General features: G+C 36.1%; 2 protein-coding genes across 6 annotated transcripts in view; both read right to left on the bottom strand.

Annotated features, from left to right (window-relative positions):
- Window positions 1-25: 25 nt before the first annotated feature.
- Window positions 26-3,930, bottom strand: LOC103469874 (uncharacterized). 5 transcript variants are annotated; one of them, XR_534419.1, is made up of 4 exons: window positions 3,548-3,613; window positions 2,739-2,770; window positions 2,236-2,381; window positions 26-1,556 (listed from the first exon to the last, which is right to left on the bottom strand). XR_534419.1 is itself a non-coding variant. In XM_008417889.2 (4 exons), exons 1-4 carry the CDS (start codon window positions 3,794-3,796, stop codon window positions 1,092-1,094), a joined length of 834 nt encoding a protein of 277 aa, XP_008416111.2. In that variant the 5' UTR covers window positions 3,797-3,930; the 3' UTR covers window positions 26-1,091. The 5 variants fall into 5 exon arrangements, 2 of the variants coding, with proteins under 2 accessions (XP_008416111.2, XP_008416112.1); XR_534420.2 differs by lacking the exon at window positions 3,548-3,613 and adding an exon at window positions 3,343-3,532; XR_534421.2 differs by lacking the exon at window positions 3,548-3,613 and adding an exon at window positions 2,964-3,308.
- Window positions 3,931-8,294: 4,364 nt separating this feature from the next.
- Window positions 8,295-16,877, bottom strand: part of castor1 (cytosolic arginine sensor for mTORC1 subunit 1) — a 41,074-nt gene continuing 32,491 nt past the window's right edge. The window contains exons 8-9 of the mRNA XM_008417888.2: window positions 14,334-14,428; window positions 8,295-9,942 (exon numbers count right to left, since the gene is read on the bottom strand). Of these exons, the coding sequence (XP_008416110.2) occupies window positions 9,931-9,942; window positions 14,334-14,428 (107 nt within the window). The 3' untranslated portion in view covers window positions 8,295-9,930. The remainder of the gene's footprint in view (window positions 9,943-14,333; window positions 14,429-16,877) is intronic.

Genomic DNA, 16,877 nt, shown 5'->3' with positions numbered 1-16,877 from the left:
TAAAAGAATCATGCAAGTCAAAAAATCTTGAAATGACAACTTTATTGATACAACAAAAAGTATACGTATACTTTCCAAATCCATGAATGTGGATCAGCACATTGACACAGTTAAAGACTGGAGAACCGTTACACATTTTGAACACTAATGTAACAGTTATGCAAAAGAATAAATGGCAAAGAATGAATTCATCACCTGATGTGATGAGGATGAGACCAGAATTAATCATCTTGTGTTTTACGTATTGTATTATTTCTTTGATGCAAGGCTGGATACCCATCTGGCTGCAAATGTCCCTGCCCAGTTTGTTGATTAAAGGCTAAACCAACAACCCTCAGAAAGCGATTCTTCCAGATGAACTTTTCCCCTCAGGCAGTTTGGTCTTCTCACGAGGGATGGGTGGCCAGAGCAAAACAATTAATCACTCTGAAGGCTAAGAAAACACTCTTCTGTAATTAGGAAGTGCATTAGAACTCCTTCTCATCAAGTTGATTAATTACAGCCACAGAGAGATGTGTCAATTGCTGGGGGTTATCAAATTTAATAAAACAAAGTCATTTCTGATATAGCAATGTCTTAATTTTAGTAAACTGGCCCATGTAGGTGAAATGATGCACAGGAAGTATAGAGAAATCCTAACCTAGCATAATGTTAGCTTAACAGCAATACTTAGAAGTATGAGAATATTCCTTTGAGCAAGTAATCACTTCCATTTTATTTTGAAGTTTGCCACTTTTATTATAATTTTAAGTCTTGGTTTGTAAATGTATCCCTAGTATTTTTTCTGTATTGCTATGCTAAATGGCAGCTATTTATTTAAATTAGACCAACTGCTTCTGAACTGCTCCTAAAAGATAAATATGAGTCATATTGGCTGTTTGATAAACACACGTTTATGTAAGTTGTACCATTAGAGTTGTCAGTTTACTTTAAAATTATTATTATTATTATTATATAACCTACTTTCAATTATTATAGTCTTACAAAAGTAAAAAAAAATAATGCTGCATGAATGAATGTCACTAATGGTGAAGTTAAAGCCACTAGTTGTAATCAGATCAGCATTTGAAACAAACTATTTTCAGATGAGATCACAAATGATGCACACTGCCTTCTAGGTATTTAGAATCAGTGCTACTAGCCTGGAGGGTCTTTTTGATCATCCGTCTGGCTTTTCTATCTGGAATTATACGCTGCAGCCAACCTAGATATTTCTCGGCTGACAGCAACAGAGTATGGCTCCACTGTTTTCTCTCAAAACTATACTCGGGCTTCTTGGGTGGCAATATTTTCTTTGGACATTTGACCTTGAAAGACAATGTCACACACCCTTTAAGCATCTTGACCTGTTCAATTGTTTGTCTAAGCATATCGTGAAGTGAGATATTTGTGGGATTCAGATCATCCTTCTGATCCGCCAAGATTTTCTCCAGACCTTCAGCCATGAAAGTGAGGCCACACAGGACTTTTGATGCATTGAGAGTGGAGTTTAGGTGAACCTCCAGCTCAGGGAATCCAGGCGACCAAGTACCAAGGTGTTCCCCATTGGCTTTGTCCTGAAAGAAAGGTCCATTACATACATTAATAATGTTGTTCATTACTCACCAAGGCTTATGGATACTTTGCTTATGGATACTTAAGTTAATAAGTACAATCTTTGGATGTGATGACTCAGGTACTAAATCAGAAAGTATTTCTTTCATCAAAATGCACCTTCTGTCCACTCATAAGGCTCATTAACCTACATGCTATCCAAGACTTGAGTCAGTTAAGATTCAGAGTGCTGATAAATACTCTGAAAATATCCAGTTACATTTAGTTTACCTTTATAAATACCATGCTGGTGGCATGGCAACAAAAAATATATACATTGTGCTGTGATGTACTGAGCAGAATATTTACAACACTAATTTAAATTCTGATATTTTAAATGAAGGTTTTGTCACATAATTCTTACTTTTCTTCCTGTAGATGTTGCATTTAAACAGTGATATATACATATTAAAATACATTTTTAATATGTATATTAAAAATGCATATTTTTTTTATAAAAATGCATATTTTATGCATTCTTTACTTAAACAAAGAATGCATAGTAACAGCTTTAAAATGCAACTGATTAAAATAACTTTGAAGCTAAAAGAATAATAAAAAAAAATGAAAGTGCATTAAAATGGCAGCAACTTAAAAGCAAAGTAAACATTCTGGCAGATACGAGCACTAGAGCATACTTACAAAGTTTAACAAGGTGCCTTTCATCTGGTGTCTTGTGAGATTTGCCATATCTTTCAGTTTGCAACTTTCTCCAGCAGTGCGTTTTCTTGTAGCCACCAAGCCCTCCACCAGCAGCACCATGCAGGCACATGCCACCCCAAGCAGACCTGCAAATGTCAGTGCACAATTTCAACATTTTGCAACAATTGCTATCTGCAAGGAAGTATATTAAATTATACTGCAGATGCAAATGCATCAGTGGAAATAAAAAAAATAAGTTTATGGCATACAGTACCTGCTCTGTCTCTCATTTTTGTTGGGCACAGAGTTTGAAATGACGGATCAATAAAGAAATGTCAACTCGGTCAAACAGCATCATATGTATGTTTATGACCTGGCTAAAAGAGGCGTGTGCAAGATGTGCTGAAGATAAACTCCTTCTATCTCCAGTCATGTCGTTTTTTGCAAACATAAAAGTGGTACGCCTATCAGCGCAGGGTTCATATATTAAGTCAGCATCTTACCATGATTTGTGTCGCTTCCACTGAAGGAAATACTGCAAATGACACAAAAACACTATGAACTTCACAAAACTGTCTCGAGCTGAACAGTAGTGTAACTTTCACATTACTAACATGTGGTTTTTTTTTACTTTTTTTTTAACCAGAAATCCAAAATTTGCATCGTCTCTACGTCAGCTGATTTCTAGGTATTTTTATGACATATTTTCGCTATGATTGATTCATTACCTTTCCGATAGTCCTCTGCTTCCTGTGCGTCTTTGCAACTTACCACAAGTTAACTAGAAGTATTAGTTTATTAAAATAGCTAGTGAAAGGAAGACCACTCTGACTCACAAAGCTCGTTGACACAGGATAATAAACTTGAATGCATTCATCTAAAATCTAATGCCTTTACAAAGGCTGAGACTGTTACTGTCCATTTTCCTAAACAGAAAACACACACCTCAAAATTTAATTGCAAAATATAATTTATAGAAATGCAAAATAATGCTACAATGTTGGGCACTCATAATTTAAAGCAATAAATTCTACAATTAGTGGTAAAAACAAACAGAAACACTTGCTGCTTCAATGAGAGTGCAAAAAGCTGTTTCAGGAGCCTCACCTAGTAACTGGAACATACCACCTTCTGACTAAGTGGGTAACCCAAACATATAAATATCCCTAAAATAATACAAAATGATCATTTACAAAAAAAATATCCCAAGTCACTGACACCAACATTTTTGAAAGCCTTGCTGACTGCACACATCCAAGAGTGTGATAATTTAATCAGAAAATATTTGATTGTTAGAAAGTCCAAAACATACCCTCTGACATTTTGACTGTAGCTACCTCTTCACTGTAACGGACCCAAATGATGCAAACCTGTTTTCACTCATCTCTTGATTGAGCAGATGATTTACACCAGAGTCAGAGAAACATGACTGAAATGAGCAGAACAGGAAGGTACAGTCTTTTCTCCAGTCCAACTCCTCTTCATTACAATATACTTCCCTATTTAGAGCTATGTGGAAATTATAATAATTGTAACAGCAATATAGGTTTATTTTTTTCATGCCATTAAAATGAGTACATTTGGGAAGTACTCAGTGTTCAGGTTGCTACAACATGTCTGTTTAAAAGTGAGTAAAGCTTAAAGTTATTATATTACCATTGACTGCATGCAAATGCATTGGGAAGGCAGCACACTGTTTCAAAATAAAACATTAAGAATAATTGATAATTAAACATACTTTAACGACCAGTTTACCCATAAATCACTGAAATACTATTTAGTTGTACAATCACTTCCTGAACATTGTTTTACATCTGTGATGCATCGTGTCAAGCACTTATGACTCCTCTGGACTGGTATTCAAGCCTCAGATAAATAGATTCCATCTCACAGTTCCTCTGCATTAAATGCCGTTTCTGGCATTTATGACGTCAAGTTTCTTCTTGAGTAACAGGTTGGGGTCGGGGTGGACAGTCCATAATGTTGAGCTTGTGAGTCTGGAACCAAGATTCTGCTGGCTTACTGGTGGGTTTGTCTTCTTGAAACACCCAATTCAAGGACATTTCCTCTACAGAATAAAGCCACCTCTTCAAATATTCCAACTTAGAATGTGATAAAAACAAGTCAAGTGTCAGTGGATGAGAAACCTCCTCATCTCATGATGTGAGTCACCCTGCTTTACTTTGCAATCTTAGTTTAATCAATCCTACAGTTGGACAAATGACTTGTGTTTCTCAAATCAAATATAATTTTAATCAATTGTTTTTCTTTCTCTTGCTTTCTGTTCTTAAAAATAAATTACACATGATGACATTTTTTTAAAGGTTTTTTTTGGCTCTAGTGGCCTTTATTTGAAAGTAGTTTGACAGGAAAGAGGGGGAAGACATGCGGCAAATATCAGCAGGCTTGGAATCGAACCTGTGACCACTGCCACAAGGACCAGGGCCTCAATACATGGGTTGTGCTTTGCCCCTGCACCACCACAGCACCCGCGATGAAAAATATTTTTAAAAAATGTAAATTGTTCCTTCTGGATTCAAAGTCGAAATCAAAACACGCTGTAGCATGTTCGTAAAACAAGATGGTAGGCCGTTGACAGGTTGACATCACTCAAAAACACAAGGAACAAAATGCTGATTTTCTGAAAATGAACAGAAAATTCAATTAATCGATCAAATTGGTTGGTTTTACTGCAATTTTTGGGAGAGAAATGCAATGTAAACAGCATATAGCCGCAACCAGCCTTAAATTAGGATAATCAATTTGAAACACTGCTACAGTTTGCGAATACACCTTTCAATTAATGATTCAATTACACTAATTAAGCATCAAACATATTTCTATGATCAGTGATGTGTGGCTATCATTTCGCACCCATTTGTATAGTTGAGCAGTCAATTTCCACCCCAAAAAATTATAATTTCATTCTCCAAAACTCTTGAGTTTTTAGAGAATGCCACCTCTTTTTTTCCCACTTTTAATGCCCCAAAGTTCACCATTACACCAGTTTATCCAGTCAAATAAATTTATTTTATAAATAGTTTAAATACAGTTATAAAAATAACAGGTGTTCTTTTTGTTAAATAAATACATATTTTATAAATAACTAAATAATTCAGGTCTCAACTACATTATAGTGCAAACAATTCCAGTGCATTTAACTACAGTCTTAACAAAACTAAAAAAGGCATCAAAATCTGTGAACTCTGAAAAGGTTGGCCATTATTTCATCATCATCACTGTAGGAGATACACGAGTCAAAGCTGAGCACAACACAACATTTAGTCAGAAGAAAACCTTTAGCAATGATATTTTCAAAGGAATAAAGTTATGTTATCGCACTCCAATATCAGTATAAATATTTAAATAAAAATATTGACCATGACAAATAACATTAGAAAAACACAAATTAAACAATTTTTTTTCTCCTCGTCATTAAGAAATTTCCCCCCTTCCAGTATTTAGCTTCTTGAACGTACCACATTTCTACTACACATGGACTTCACTACCTCCTTTACATTCTGTCCCCAGTCCTTCAGCCTGACTATAACGGCACATCCATAGACTTTCTTTTCATAGGAATATTTATGGGGAAGGCTCAGTGGAGGAGGTGATGTAGGCACAGGTGTCAATGGATCATTGCTTTTGATGTGGCACTCCACTTTGGTTAAAAGATGCTTGAGTCTCGTCTTCAGTGCTGACGAGGCTTTCAAAAAAGGTCCCAGAATGGATGCTGTTGCGAAAAGTTCCTTCTGATATCTTTCTACTTCTGAGAGATGCAAAGAAAACAGCTCATTCTTGGCATAGATGTCTTGCAGCTTCTCAATCATGTTGGAACCTGCTACCGTAGTGCTAGGAACCTCATCTGGAACCTGAGGACTACAGGGATTGTTCTTCTTCTGTGATAAAAGAAAAGAAAATGTAAAAAATAGTGGGCTAAAAAAAAGTCATTTTAAAATACACATTTTAGTTTTAGACTAGAGCCAAACACTAAACATTATGTCTGGAAAGCTGAAGGATTTGAAGTGCAAAAAGCATTTAGCCACAGATAACTGGAAGGTTCAGAAAGCAGCCAATCAATAATCTTAAGAGTTATGTCAAAGGTTAATTTAGTTTTACTGTTGCTTCTTAAAGAATAGCGTATAATATACTAGTATATTGGGTACTTAGTTCCACAATACTGGATTTGTTGCTCTTCCTGAAAGGAGCTATTGCACCCATTAACTTCTTTATTTTTATTTTCCCTCATTGAAAGCACTTCTGGGTTGGGCTTTGGTATTTAGTTGTGTTTTTTTTTTTTGTTAAATTCAAATTCAAATAATTTGTTGGTGAGGGTAAAAATTGTTGGCAGTGTTTGGACTTATTTAGCAACAAAATTATGCTTTGGTACAGCAAATTGTAAAATCACTTGCACTGGTACTTACATATTCTCGCAGTGCCTCATTTGTCTCGTGTACCAGTAAATTCGTAAGATTTAGAGTGTTTTTGGAAGAACACTTGAGATCCGCATTGCTTTCGAAAGAACACCTGTGTTCAGTCGGAGCTGGAAGTACAAAACTCCAGTGATTCCCCAGAAGCATCAAGACCAGCACTAAAAAAATAAAAAATAGGATTAATATTATGTACATTCAGTTAGAGCCAAACATTAACATTCAATAACTAGGATATTTTAAAAATATTTTTGGTGGTGTGGGATTCAGAGTTGTCTAAGATAATACATAATCATAAAATAATGTTGCTGGATTATTTTATGTAACTTATATCTCAGTGTTTAATTGCTTTTGAGGCTTTTTTCTTATCTTGGCCTGCAATGGAACTGCAGATGTGTTTTAGCTATAGACAATGGACAGGTACAGTGCATCAAATGGTGGCATGTATGTCTAAGTTGTATGTTGAACCCATTTAAATATATTAAAAGTAAAAAAGAAAATTATAAAAATATAAATTATTTTCTTCACAGTCACACCAAATAACAGTACACATTTCTTTTGTTGTCATTTAGGATTACAAAAAAAATTTGTTAAAGGCCACTCTATCTCCTCATATGTGAGAATTACCATGCCATTAAACAATGTGGAAAAACTAGATAGTGTATGTAAAAATCTTAGTATTGGCATCTTAAAATGAGAATGTTTATACTAATAGCGGCATAGAAAAGTCTGTAAACGGAGCCAAGGTTTACATTTTCAGTGGTTTTATGTATCATAAAACTCCTGAACTTTTAATCTAGCTTCTCTTCCAGTGAGTATCAACAAAAATAATGCTCAATTATCAAACAGAGACATTATTGAAAAGATACTAACAACTACAAAAAGTTGCGAAAGCACAAAATCAAAGGAAACGCCATGAAAGCTAATCTATTACCAAAAAGAAAATATTACTCTGAAAACAATATGTTAGTTATAATTAAAAGTACTTACCATAGTGCATTAGACATCCATTAAACTTAGAGTCCATAATGACAGCAAGTGACTTCATTAACTCAAGGTGTTGCTCTTCAGTGACAACAGTGACCTATATTGCATTTATAGATGACAACACCCACCTCTTTTGACACCCACACAAAATCTACTGTCATTCAATAAGATTCCATTGAAATGTTTTTAGACACTTACGTCATGACAGATAACGACTTGTTTTAGAATTTCAAAGACTCAGGAATTAATTTGAAGATATATTGTTCAATTTCAATCCCAAAAACCTTTTCTTTTTCTTTATGATTTTTGTTTTAGCTCACACTATGATACCTAGGATACCATAACAATGCAAGTCATCAGGAGTTTCCCCAACAGTGTATTTATGTACTGGGGTTTAAGTAAGATTTTCCACTCAATATTTTTATGTAGAAAATATGATTGCTGTCCTGTATGCTTTTAACTAGATTCCAAGATTCTCAATGACATCCATGTTATTTTAATTTTTATGCACATAAAACATGATGTGCAAGTATTCCATCTGGTAGCCAAAGATCAGAAAAAGTAACTTATTTGATGAGATCAAGGAAAACCAATAATCTCTTATCTGTGCCGTCTGATCCCACTTGGGGTACACCGTGAACTTCCTTCACGGTGTACCCCAAGGATATGCTCTGGTTCCTTTTCATCTCAGCGTTTAAAACTCTTTATCTGACATTTAAATATACACTTTAGACTTTAGATTAAAAATGAAGAAAAAATAACAAAAGCAACAAATACCTTATATTTCATCCAAAACTATCCGTTCTTTGAAGCCAGCAGTGAAGCCAAGTAGCTTGAGTTTTTAGTTCTGAAAATGCCTTAATGTCTGGGCGTCTTTTTATACTTAGAGCCATTTCAGCGATGTCACTAATGTGAGCCTTACTGAATATAATGGTGCAAAGATTTACTGAACTTGTCCCACTTTAAGACAGACTTTTATACTTGAATCCTTGGCTTAGATGTGAAGGAATGACATCGTTGACAGTGACTTCAAAACTTCCTTTTAAAGCTACTGTGATGAGAAATCCATCAATAATGTTTTAATCACCATATCAGTTCCCTTTTATAAAAAGCCTAAATGACYAAATACCTTAATGTCATGAGGTATTTAACATTTCAACTATGCTCTTGGCCTACAATCTACAATCAAACCTACAATAAAAGGCGCACCGGATTATAAGGCGCACTGTCGGCTTTTGAAGAAATTGAAGGTTTTTAGGTGCGCCTTATAGTGCGGAAAATACGGTACTTCTCACATCTTTTAGCCATGGAGTTGGAAACCTGATATTCACATACTTGTATTTTTTAAGGAGCCAAATTATGACACTAATGCTGGAATTACAACTTATAGCTATAACATTTTCAAGTCTTTCCTTCGAAGGTTGGTGAGAAGGCTTGAAATAGTATGACACATCCTCCCACAATCTTCTTGTCATGTTTGCATTTTAAAAAGGTAAGGGATGATTTTTGATGTTCAGCTTCCAGGAAATGAGGAAACTACAATTAATTTCCAACAGATTTGTGTTTTAATGGCCGTGTCAGTTACTATTAACGGGCTGATTGCAACCACAAGGCATAAACATCCAATGTCAATTAAAGAGATCTTTAACAGAGAAGACCTACACTTTGGATCCCTTTGATATTTTTTCCTAACTGCTGCTTATGGGTCTTCTAAAGTGCATGAACATGCCTTTTATGTAACAAGAAAAATACTACGCATTTTCGCCAAACTAAACAAAAAATACCCCCAGCATTAGTCTCATTATTTAAGCTGTACATATAAGAGGAAGACTATGTAGTCTGTGTTTGCCACATAAGGAAGTCCTGCAGAATACTGACTTAATACCAGACATAGGATTTGCATAAAATACAAAGAGTCTATCTTACCTGTTCATGCCTGTATTTCTGATTTGAATTGTATAAGTGTGCTGTTGTCTCCATCATGTGTTCTTCCAGGCCCCCCGGGGTTTGGTGGGGCCGTCTGCAAATCTTTTCTAGCTTAGCTAAGACAAGAAGGGTCACAGACCAGCTTTAGAGAAGTCATAAAGAAGCGCTCCTGGTTTTAATGGCAAAGTCGTTAATACTGTTGGCGATGCAGTGAGGATCTAGGCACAGTTAGCATCCTTTCCTGATACCGCTGTCCAAGAAGAACTGACCAAGGAGGGGAGGACACAACGAGTCAAGTGGTGGGTGGTTCATTCCTCTGGTGGTGGAGCATGTCCGTCACACTCACAATGTCCTATTCGGGCACCTGGAAAAGAAAAGTTATAGAACTTTTATTTACTTTACCTATATTTTTATTGGAAACATAGATATGAGATCATTTTTTCCATCAAACCCCTTTTTGGTCTGCTATAAAAGCTTTTAGGTTTCATCAGAACCTTGTCACTGAAAACAAATGAGAAAAGGGGGTTTGAAAGCCAACTAAAACAAAGTACTGAAATAAAAGATCATGAAAAGCATAAAAGAGAATTTTCTCAATAAAGAGATGGCATAACATCCGAACAGGTTAAGCAACAGGAACATAACAGGACAAGCAGATGGGTATAGGTTATAATTAGCCAGTATTCACAGGTTGCACATGGATAGAAATACAAAAACAGACCGATGCAACGAAATAACATTTGTGAGCTGCCAATATAAAGGTTCAGCTAGGTGAAGTGAATTTATTGAACCTAAATAAATACTAAATAATTAATAATTTGCTATAATAGAGGCCAGGCTGTAACCTCCCATTGCTGCAGTGACGAAGGTTTGGTTTTGCAATCAGTTAGGAATGTCTTTAATCATTTGGTCGTTGCATCTGTCTTGAGTGTTTTTTTAATCTCATTTCCAGTTATTTTTCAGTCTTTCAATTTACAAAAAATGTTATGCGTCATTTTACCAAAGAAAAAAGACACTGCCATATATAAATAGGTTAATTAGGAAGATGACACCAGAAGTGGACAGTGCTAATACTGATTAAAGGGAGCTATTTTGTTGTGAAATATTATTATTATTATTATTATTTTTTTAAGTTAACCTTGGGAAGTTACCCGTTTCTTCTGCCTCCATCTTTTTCTTTTCTACTCCTGGGAAAACCAGAGATAATCGAGACTTTCTCAGAAGTGTAAAAGTGGTTGAACTTTTTTTTAAATGATTTTCTATGCATGTCAGTTCACTATTATTAGAGCCCACTTGTGGTTTTTTCAAGGTTAAGAAGCGATTACGATTACACAATGTAATGCAATAACATGCTGCAAAACGAGGCACGGAAATGTGTTACAAACTAAAACATTCACTGGGTGGAACATTAAGAGTCATGACACAGACTTAGAAACACGCAAACGCCCAACGTCACCAGGTTTACATCTGATTAGCATTCATCACTAGATGTAGGAGACAACACTGACTAAACAGTCGGGCATTGCTGATTAAGCTATGGAAAATATTTTGGGGGTTTTTAAACACTATGAAGATTTTCAAATAAAATTATATCCAAGGACACAAATACAAAAAGCACTTGAGACAATAGAATAACAAAAACAAAAGAACCAAAAAAAAAAACATGTCACAATGTTACACAGGCAAATAAATAAAATGATAATAAAATAACTAATAAATGCATAAAAGGCTGGGTTATTTGCTCAACTGTCCATCTTATCTGGAGGACACTTAAGTAAAGTGGTTGAGTAAAGGGAGCGTCATCAGTCAGTCACATATTCCAGCATTTTATTCTAGAAAACTTCAGAGTGTCTCATAAGGTTTATACCTCAGTCTTTCCACCTGTAGGATACTTACAAGTTCAGTTAGTCAGGTCTGAAACTTGGGGGCTAAATCAAACTTCCACAGTTTCAGAATACATGTCTTTGCTTTGCAATCATCATACAAAGAGCTAGAGCAATAGATACGTTACAATCCAGGTTCTCCAGGGTGTTGGAGCGCCCAAGCAGAGCCGTTCCATGGTCAGGTGTAACAATAATTTTAAACACAGATAAAAATCACTGGGAAAAATGAGACCAAAAAATATGTAATTTTGGCCAAAAACAAAAAAGATGTGCAAAAGTACCTTCAACTATGGAGAATGTTTAACATAAAACTGAAGTAATCAATTAATGCATCAAAATCACTTTTTTCTGTGAGCTGATCAAATGCATATAATTAACTGATCAGCAGTCAATTATATGTACTTACTGCATATAATTAATGCTTATAATAAACTACTTTTGTAATCCTGCTGTTAAAAGCAGGATTTTAGGCAGTTTTGCTACAAGTGTATTAATATAATAAGAAATAAGAAAAACACCTTAAAGGAGCAACTGTTACTTCCCAGCAATCTGGGAAGATAATAAAGCAAATTTCCAAATAATTTCAAGCCCTCCAATTTAACGTCAGAAAAGTGGAAACCAGTGACAACAAGCTATAATTTTTTTTCATTAGACTGGAAGTCTTGTATGATCCAATTCAATTCAAGAATATGTATTAATCCCAGAGTGAAATACAATGCTGTTGTAACTTATATTATCCAATTTTCCTTAAATATTCATGGTAGACAGTGATGTGTGTGGGCAGAAAGGATCTCCTGTAGTTCCTGTATAGGCTAACCTATAGGCTATAGGCTAACCTATAGGCTATAGGCTAACCTATAGGCTATAGGCTATAGGTTATAGGTTACAAAGAGCTAGAAAATAGGTTAACCTATAGGTTATATAGTTCCCTTTACTCTGACCTATAGGCTAATCTATAGGCTAACCTATAACATATAGGCTATATATAAGTTATAGGTTAGCCTATAGCCTATAGGCTAACCTATAGGCTAAAGCTATTGGTTTTGCCAATAGGTGCTAGTAATCTCACAATGAGTGGAATGAAGATCATCTGAGTGCAGTGACTGACTCTCAAGTAACTGTCGTATAAAGACACCTGTGTCTGGAATGTCCATTCACTGGTTAATCAGAATTCCTGGCTACCATTACAACATGAATAATTAAGAACACCCTAAGCAAATCAGAGTGAAGGTTAGAGAAAAGTATAAGTTAAGCAATGGAAACAAAAAAAAAAGACTAGTAACAGCTATGACTGCGCTGAAGGAGTTCCAGGAGGGAGGCTTGAATAAGGTTTGCCAAAAGGCATGTGGGAGACTCCATGGTTCGGTGGAAGAACGCCATTTCGTTTGATTTGTCCAAGATGCTAAGTTTGGCACACACCAAACATTGTACATCACCACAAACACACCATCCACACTGTGAAGCTTGGTAAAGGAAGCATGGTACTGTGTAGAGCAGTAGATAATGTAATACTTTAGTAGAGTCTTTCAAATGCACCAAAGTTAGCATAGAAACTCCTTTAGACATCCCTCTGTTGAAAAACCACATGGGCCACTTTAAATTCAAGATGGCAGCCATATCAGGTATATAATTTGGGATTTGCTATAAACATGCACCCAATATAGAGAATTCTGGAATCCAATTTTATATTTATGATAATGTAGAAACCAAATCTGGCTCTCCAAAATTTCTCAGTAAGTCAATTTTGTCTTATTTTGAGCTTAGATAAAAAGCAGGCCCTGGAAGGCTTGTAAAGAAAGAAGGTGTAATGAATTCAGCAAAATAGGGACATCCAGAAGGTCAATTTTTTTCCATATGGAAGAGAACTACTAAGAAAGCATTTATTTTTCAGCAGGAGAACAACCTGCAGCTTCCAGCTAAAACAATACAGAAATGGTTTGGAGACAACAAGGTGGAAGCTGTGGATTTGGCCAAGTCAAACCCCAGATCTCAGTCTGACAGAGAATTTGTGGTTGAGTTTAAAAAGGGACCGATGATACACACACAACCTGACGGAGGTTGAACATTTTTATAAAGACAGCTGATCACGTGCATCTCCTTTTCTGTAAAGGTAATGCCCTGGAAAGTAGAGCCTCGCTACACAAACGTTTAGCATTTTATTGACATGCAAGATTGCAAATAGCAAGGAAAAGAATGGTGAAAATCTAGAACAAGTCAAAAAAGTAAATTTTATTGGCTATTTGTCGCAAACGTTTGTATGCTGCTTTATGTTATTTATATTTTGATAGTTTCTATTAAAAAATAAATGTGCCCATTCCATTTTAAAATGAACCGGTTGAAATAAATTACCTTTCAATGTGAGTACAAAAAGTAAAAAAAAACATTATGATGTCAGGAAACCACAAAGCCGCTTCGGAATCTGAGAAGGTTCCGAAGCAGATTCCAAAAATTCAAGGACCAAAACGCCAGAATAGACGTTTTTATCTGGATGTCTCAATTGCATGAAAATTAAAAGAATGAGTAAACTCCAATGCAAAACCTGCGAGTAAAAACTAAGTTCAGACATAATTTTCCACTGAAGAGTGTCATTTTTTACATGCTGCAAGAATTTTTCCTCCAAGTCATAAGACTGAATTACTCGTACGAAAAAAATCCCTTAAGTTTGAATCATATGTCTTCAGGAAGATGACAAAAATACCAAGCAGCTGAATCTTTAAGAAAATAACTTTTAAAATCTAGTTTTCATCATCAAGATGCACACTCAAACCTGAAGTATGTAAAAAAGTGAGATAAGTGAAGATTACAAAAACTATTTACCCAAATACAGTTTAGTTTCTATTGCTACAGGTGTCATAGGGAAACCTTCTGGACTCACCAAAGCATGGTCAAAGCTGAAGGTGCTGATGTAATAGGCAGAAATGTCACCATCTGCCAGGGGCTGAGATATCTGGGCRACTATGCCACATTCATCTGAAACACAAGGAGGAAATGCCATCAATGTAAAAGTATCACATACTTATAGATTATAGGTTCATAGGTTATAGTATTGCATTAATAAGATAAAAGCAGAAATGCTTTGATGCAAAAGAAATAACTGCAAAACAGTCAGTTGTTGCCAGTGGCAGTTCTTGATATGGGCAATATGGCTCACTGCCCAGGGTGGTATGTTCTTTGGGGAATTTTAAACATGGACAAAAAAATGAAGTTGTGACAGCTCTGCCTCAAGCCAGTTTAGTAATTTGGTAATTAGGATGTTCAGGAGGAGTGGGGGTCCAGTTCTATCCAAATCTACACAGCAGATCATGGTTTCTTCAAAATATTCAACAGTTTTTAGTCCAAGATCTTGATCCGTTCGCTCATTTTTGTAATTCAAAATCAATACAAATGCACATATAAAAAAATGCTGGAGTTTTCTGTGAATTTCTTTGCTTTTTTTCTTTTGAAAATGTTTATGTCAGTCTTCATGGTTCTGTTTCAAGGGAAACAACCACCATGTTTTCTGTAGAAAGTACAGTCAAAAACAAGAGCTGGAATTTACCTTCTAGATGTCAGGAAATGAATATATTTTGGCACATTTTGAACGTTCACTTATAACTTTTCACAGTATAAAATATTTGCATGGATCAAATGCTGGTCCTGTCCAGAATGTTAATCAGTACCGGGGCTGGCTGGCTATATGCTGGGGCAAAAGGGGGCAGTGCCCCCTCAAACAAACGTGTTGCCCCCTCAAATGAAACTTGCCACAAATAACAGAACATCTCCTTTATCATCCGAGGTTCTGCTGCGCACCGTGCTGAGCAGGCTGCGATCTCCTCCTGTCATGGCGGTCAGGCTGAAGCTGAAACCCCTCAGCCGCTAGTAAACAGCCAATCAACCCCTCAGCCGCTAGTAAACAGCCAATCAGCATTCAGTATTCAAACGAGCCTTTCGCGAGCGAGATCCCGCTCCCTGCTAGCCAACCTGCTACCCAACGATGGCGGCTTTATCTGTCAAGATGTCTAAATCTTAAATGTCCACGAAAGGAGCACAATGTTTTGCTAACACTACAGCTACAAAACAAGCCCCGAAGTTTCACAGGTCAGTAAAAGGTTTTAATTTAAAAAAAATATCATGGGAGCTGGAAGTGGGTCAGTTATGTTCCCTTGACTTCAACAACCTTAACATGTTATGCTGCGCAGTTCGGTATGTTTCGGTTCAGCTCTGTCACACCAACTCTGACAGAGCATCAGTCGAGAAGGTTTTTAAGTTAGCTAAAGAACCCCGCTGTGTTTATTGTAGTAATCACAAAATAAACATCAAGCCAGAAAAAAAAAACTGTTACGGACTGAATATTCTGTTCTTTGTGTAGGAAATGTTTGCGTTTTTGGCGCTGAATCCTGATACTTAACGCAGCGCCTGCTCTGTCAGCTATTGGATGTGTTGTTACTCGGTTGTTATACCTGTAAAACATACATTTGGTCCAAACAAATTTTTCCAAGAAAATGAAAGAAGATGAACTAGGTGAGTTCCTGATACAGTTCGAATTGTGTAACATGTTAATTCATCAAAGGGAAACTGCAAACTTCAGCAAAGGCTGCCGGAATAGGGGCGTTGCGTGGCGCAGTGCTTAGCGCAGCTCGGTGCCCCTTTAGACCGCCGTAGTTCGTAATCTGTCATTGCTATTAGTTAGCTTCGTTTGAGTTGTTATGTTTTTAGAATGGTGCTGTTACCACTCATTGCTGTATAAATAATAAAATTGATCCATAAGTGGCTCCAAAAATTATTACCTTCTCAAACAATGTTCTGCTGTGTCATGTCAATGTTCTTCCTTTGTGCATGTGGTACAATTTGAGGACCCAAGCCATTTACACAGAAGTCTCATTGTGGTTGCATTTAATTAGTGGTAAGAACGTCCGCAAACACAAAAATCCCCCACGCCCCCAAAAAATCCAAAAATCAGATTTTAGCAAAAATTCTAATTTGAGCTCAAGATTTCCTGTATGAASATCGTTAGTGCAGCCACAGAATGCACAGGCAGATGTGATGTGGTTGCATGGTGAGAAAAGTTGATTCAGAAATTGACATTTTAAAGCCAACCAGTAMGGGTTGATCTTTCCAATGARCAAACTTTTATTTCTCATATCCTGTAGAAGAATTACAGTAAAGCCATTGTTTCACAGGATATGAAGCAATCCTGTGTGATACTATGTGCAATTTTATAGCACAATAAATGTTATACGACAATTAAATAACTATGTTAACTTCAGTTACAAAATACTATTAGTACATTTCTGGGATTAAATACTAATGCCCCAGAAAGATCTAGAGAAACTCTTACATGTGTTCATCTTTAGTCGCATTGATTACTGCAGCTTATCTTCACAGATCTACATTAAAAAATACATTTGGACGGCTGCAGCTGATCCAGAACGGTGCTGCT

The sequence above is a fragment of the Poecilia reticulata genome, linkage group LG9 (assembly GCF_000633615.1).
Source record: "Poecilia reticulata strain Guanapo linkage group LG9, Guppy_female_1.0+MT, whole genome shotgun sequence".
Taxonomy (NCBI): Eukaryota; Metazoa; Chordata; class Actinopteri; order Cyprinodontiformes; family Poeciliidae; genus Poecilia; species Poecilia reticulata.
The sequence above is the reverse complement of the archived record's forward strand: the minus strand, read 5'-3'. Positions and strand labels throughout refer to the sequence as shown.

Excerpts from the sequence above, each read along its gene's own strand:
- LOC103469874 (XM_008417889.2), bottom strand. The coding sequence starts at position 3,796 with ATGAAAAAAATAAACCTATATTGCTGTTACAATTATTATAATTTCCAC. Across the intron at positions 2,771-3,605 it reads CAAGAGATGAGTGAAAACAG|TATTTCCTTCAGTGGAAGCG; the intron begins GTTTGCATCATT and ends TGTCATTTGCAG. Across the intron at positions 2,382-2,738 it reads TGGAAGCGACACAAATCATG|GTCTGCTTGGGGTGGCATGT; the intron begins GTAAGATGCTGA and ends TGACATTTGCAG.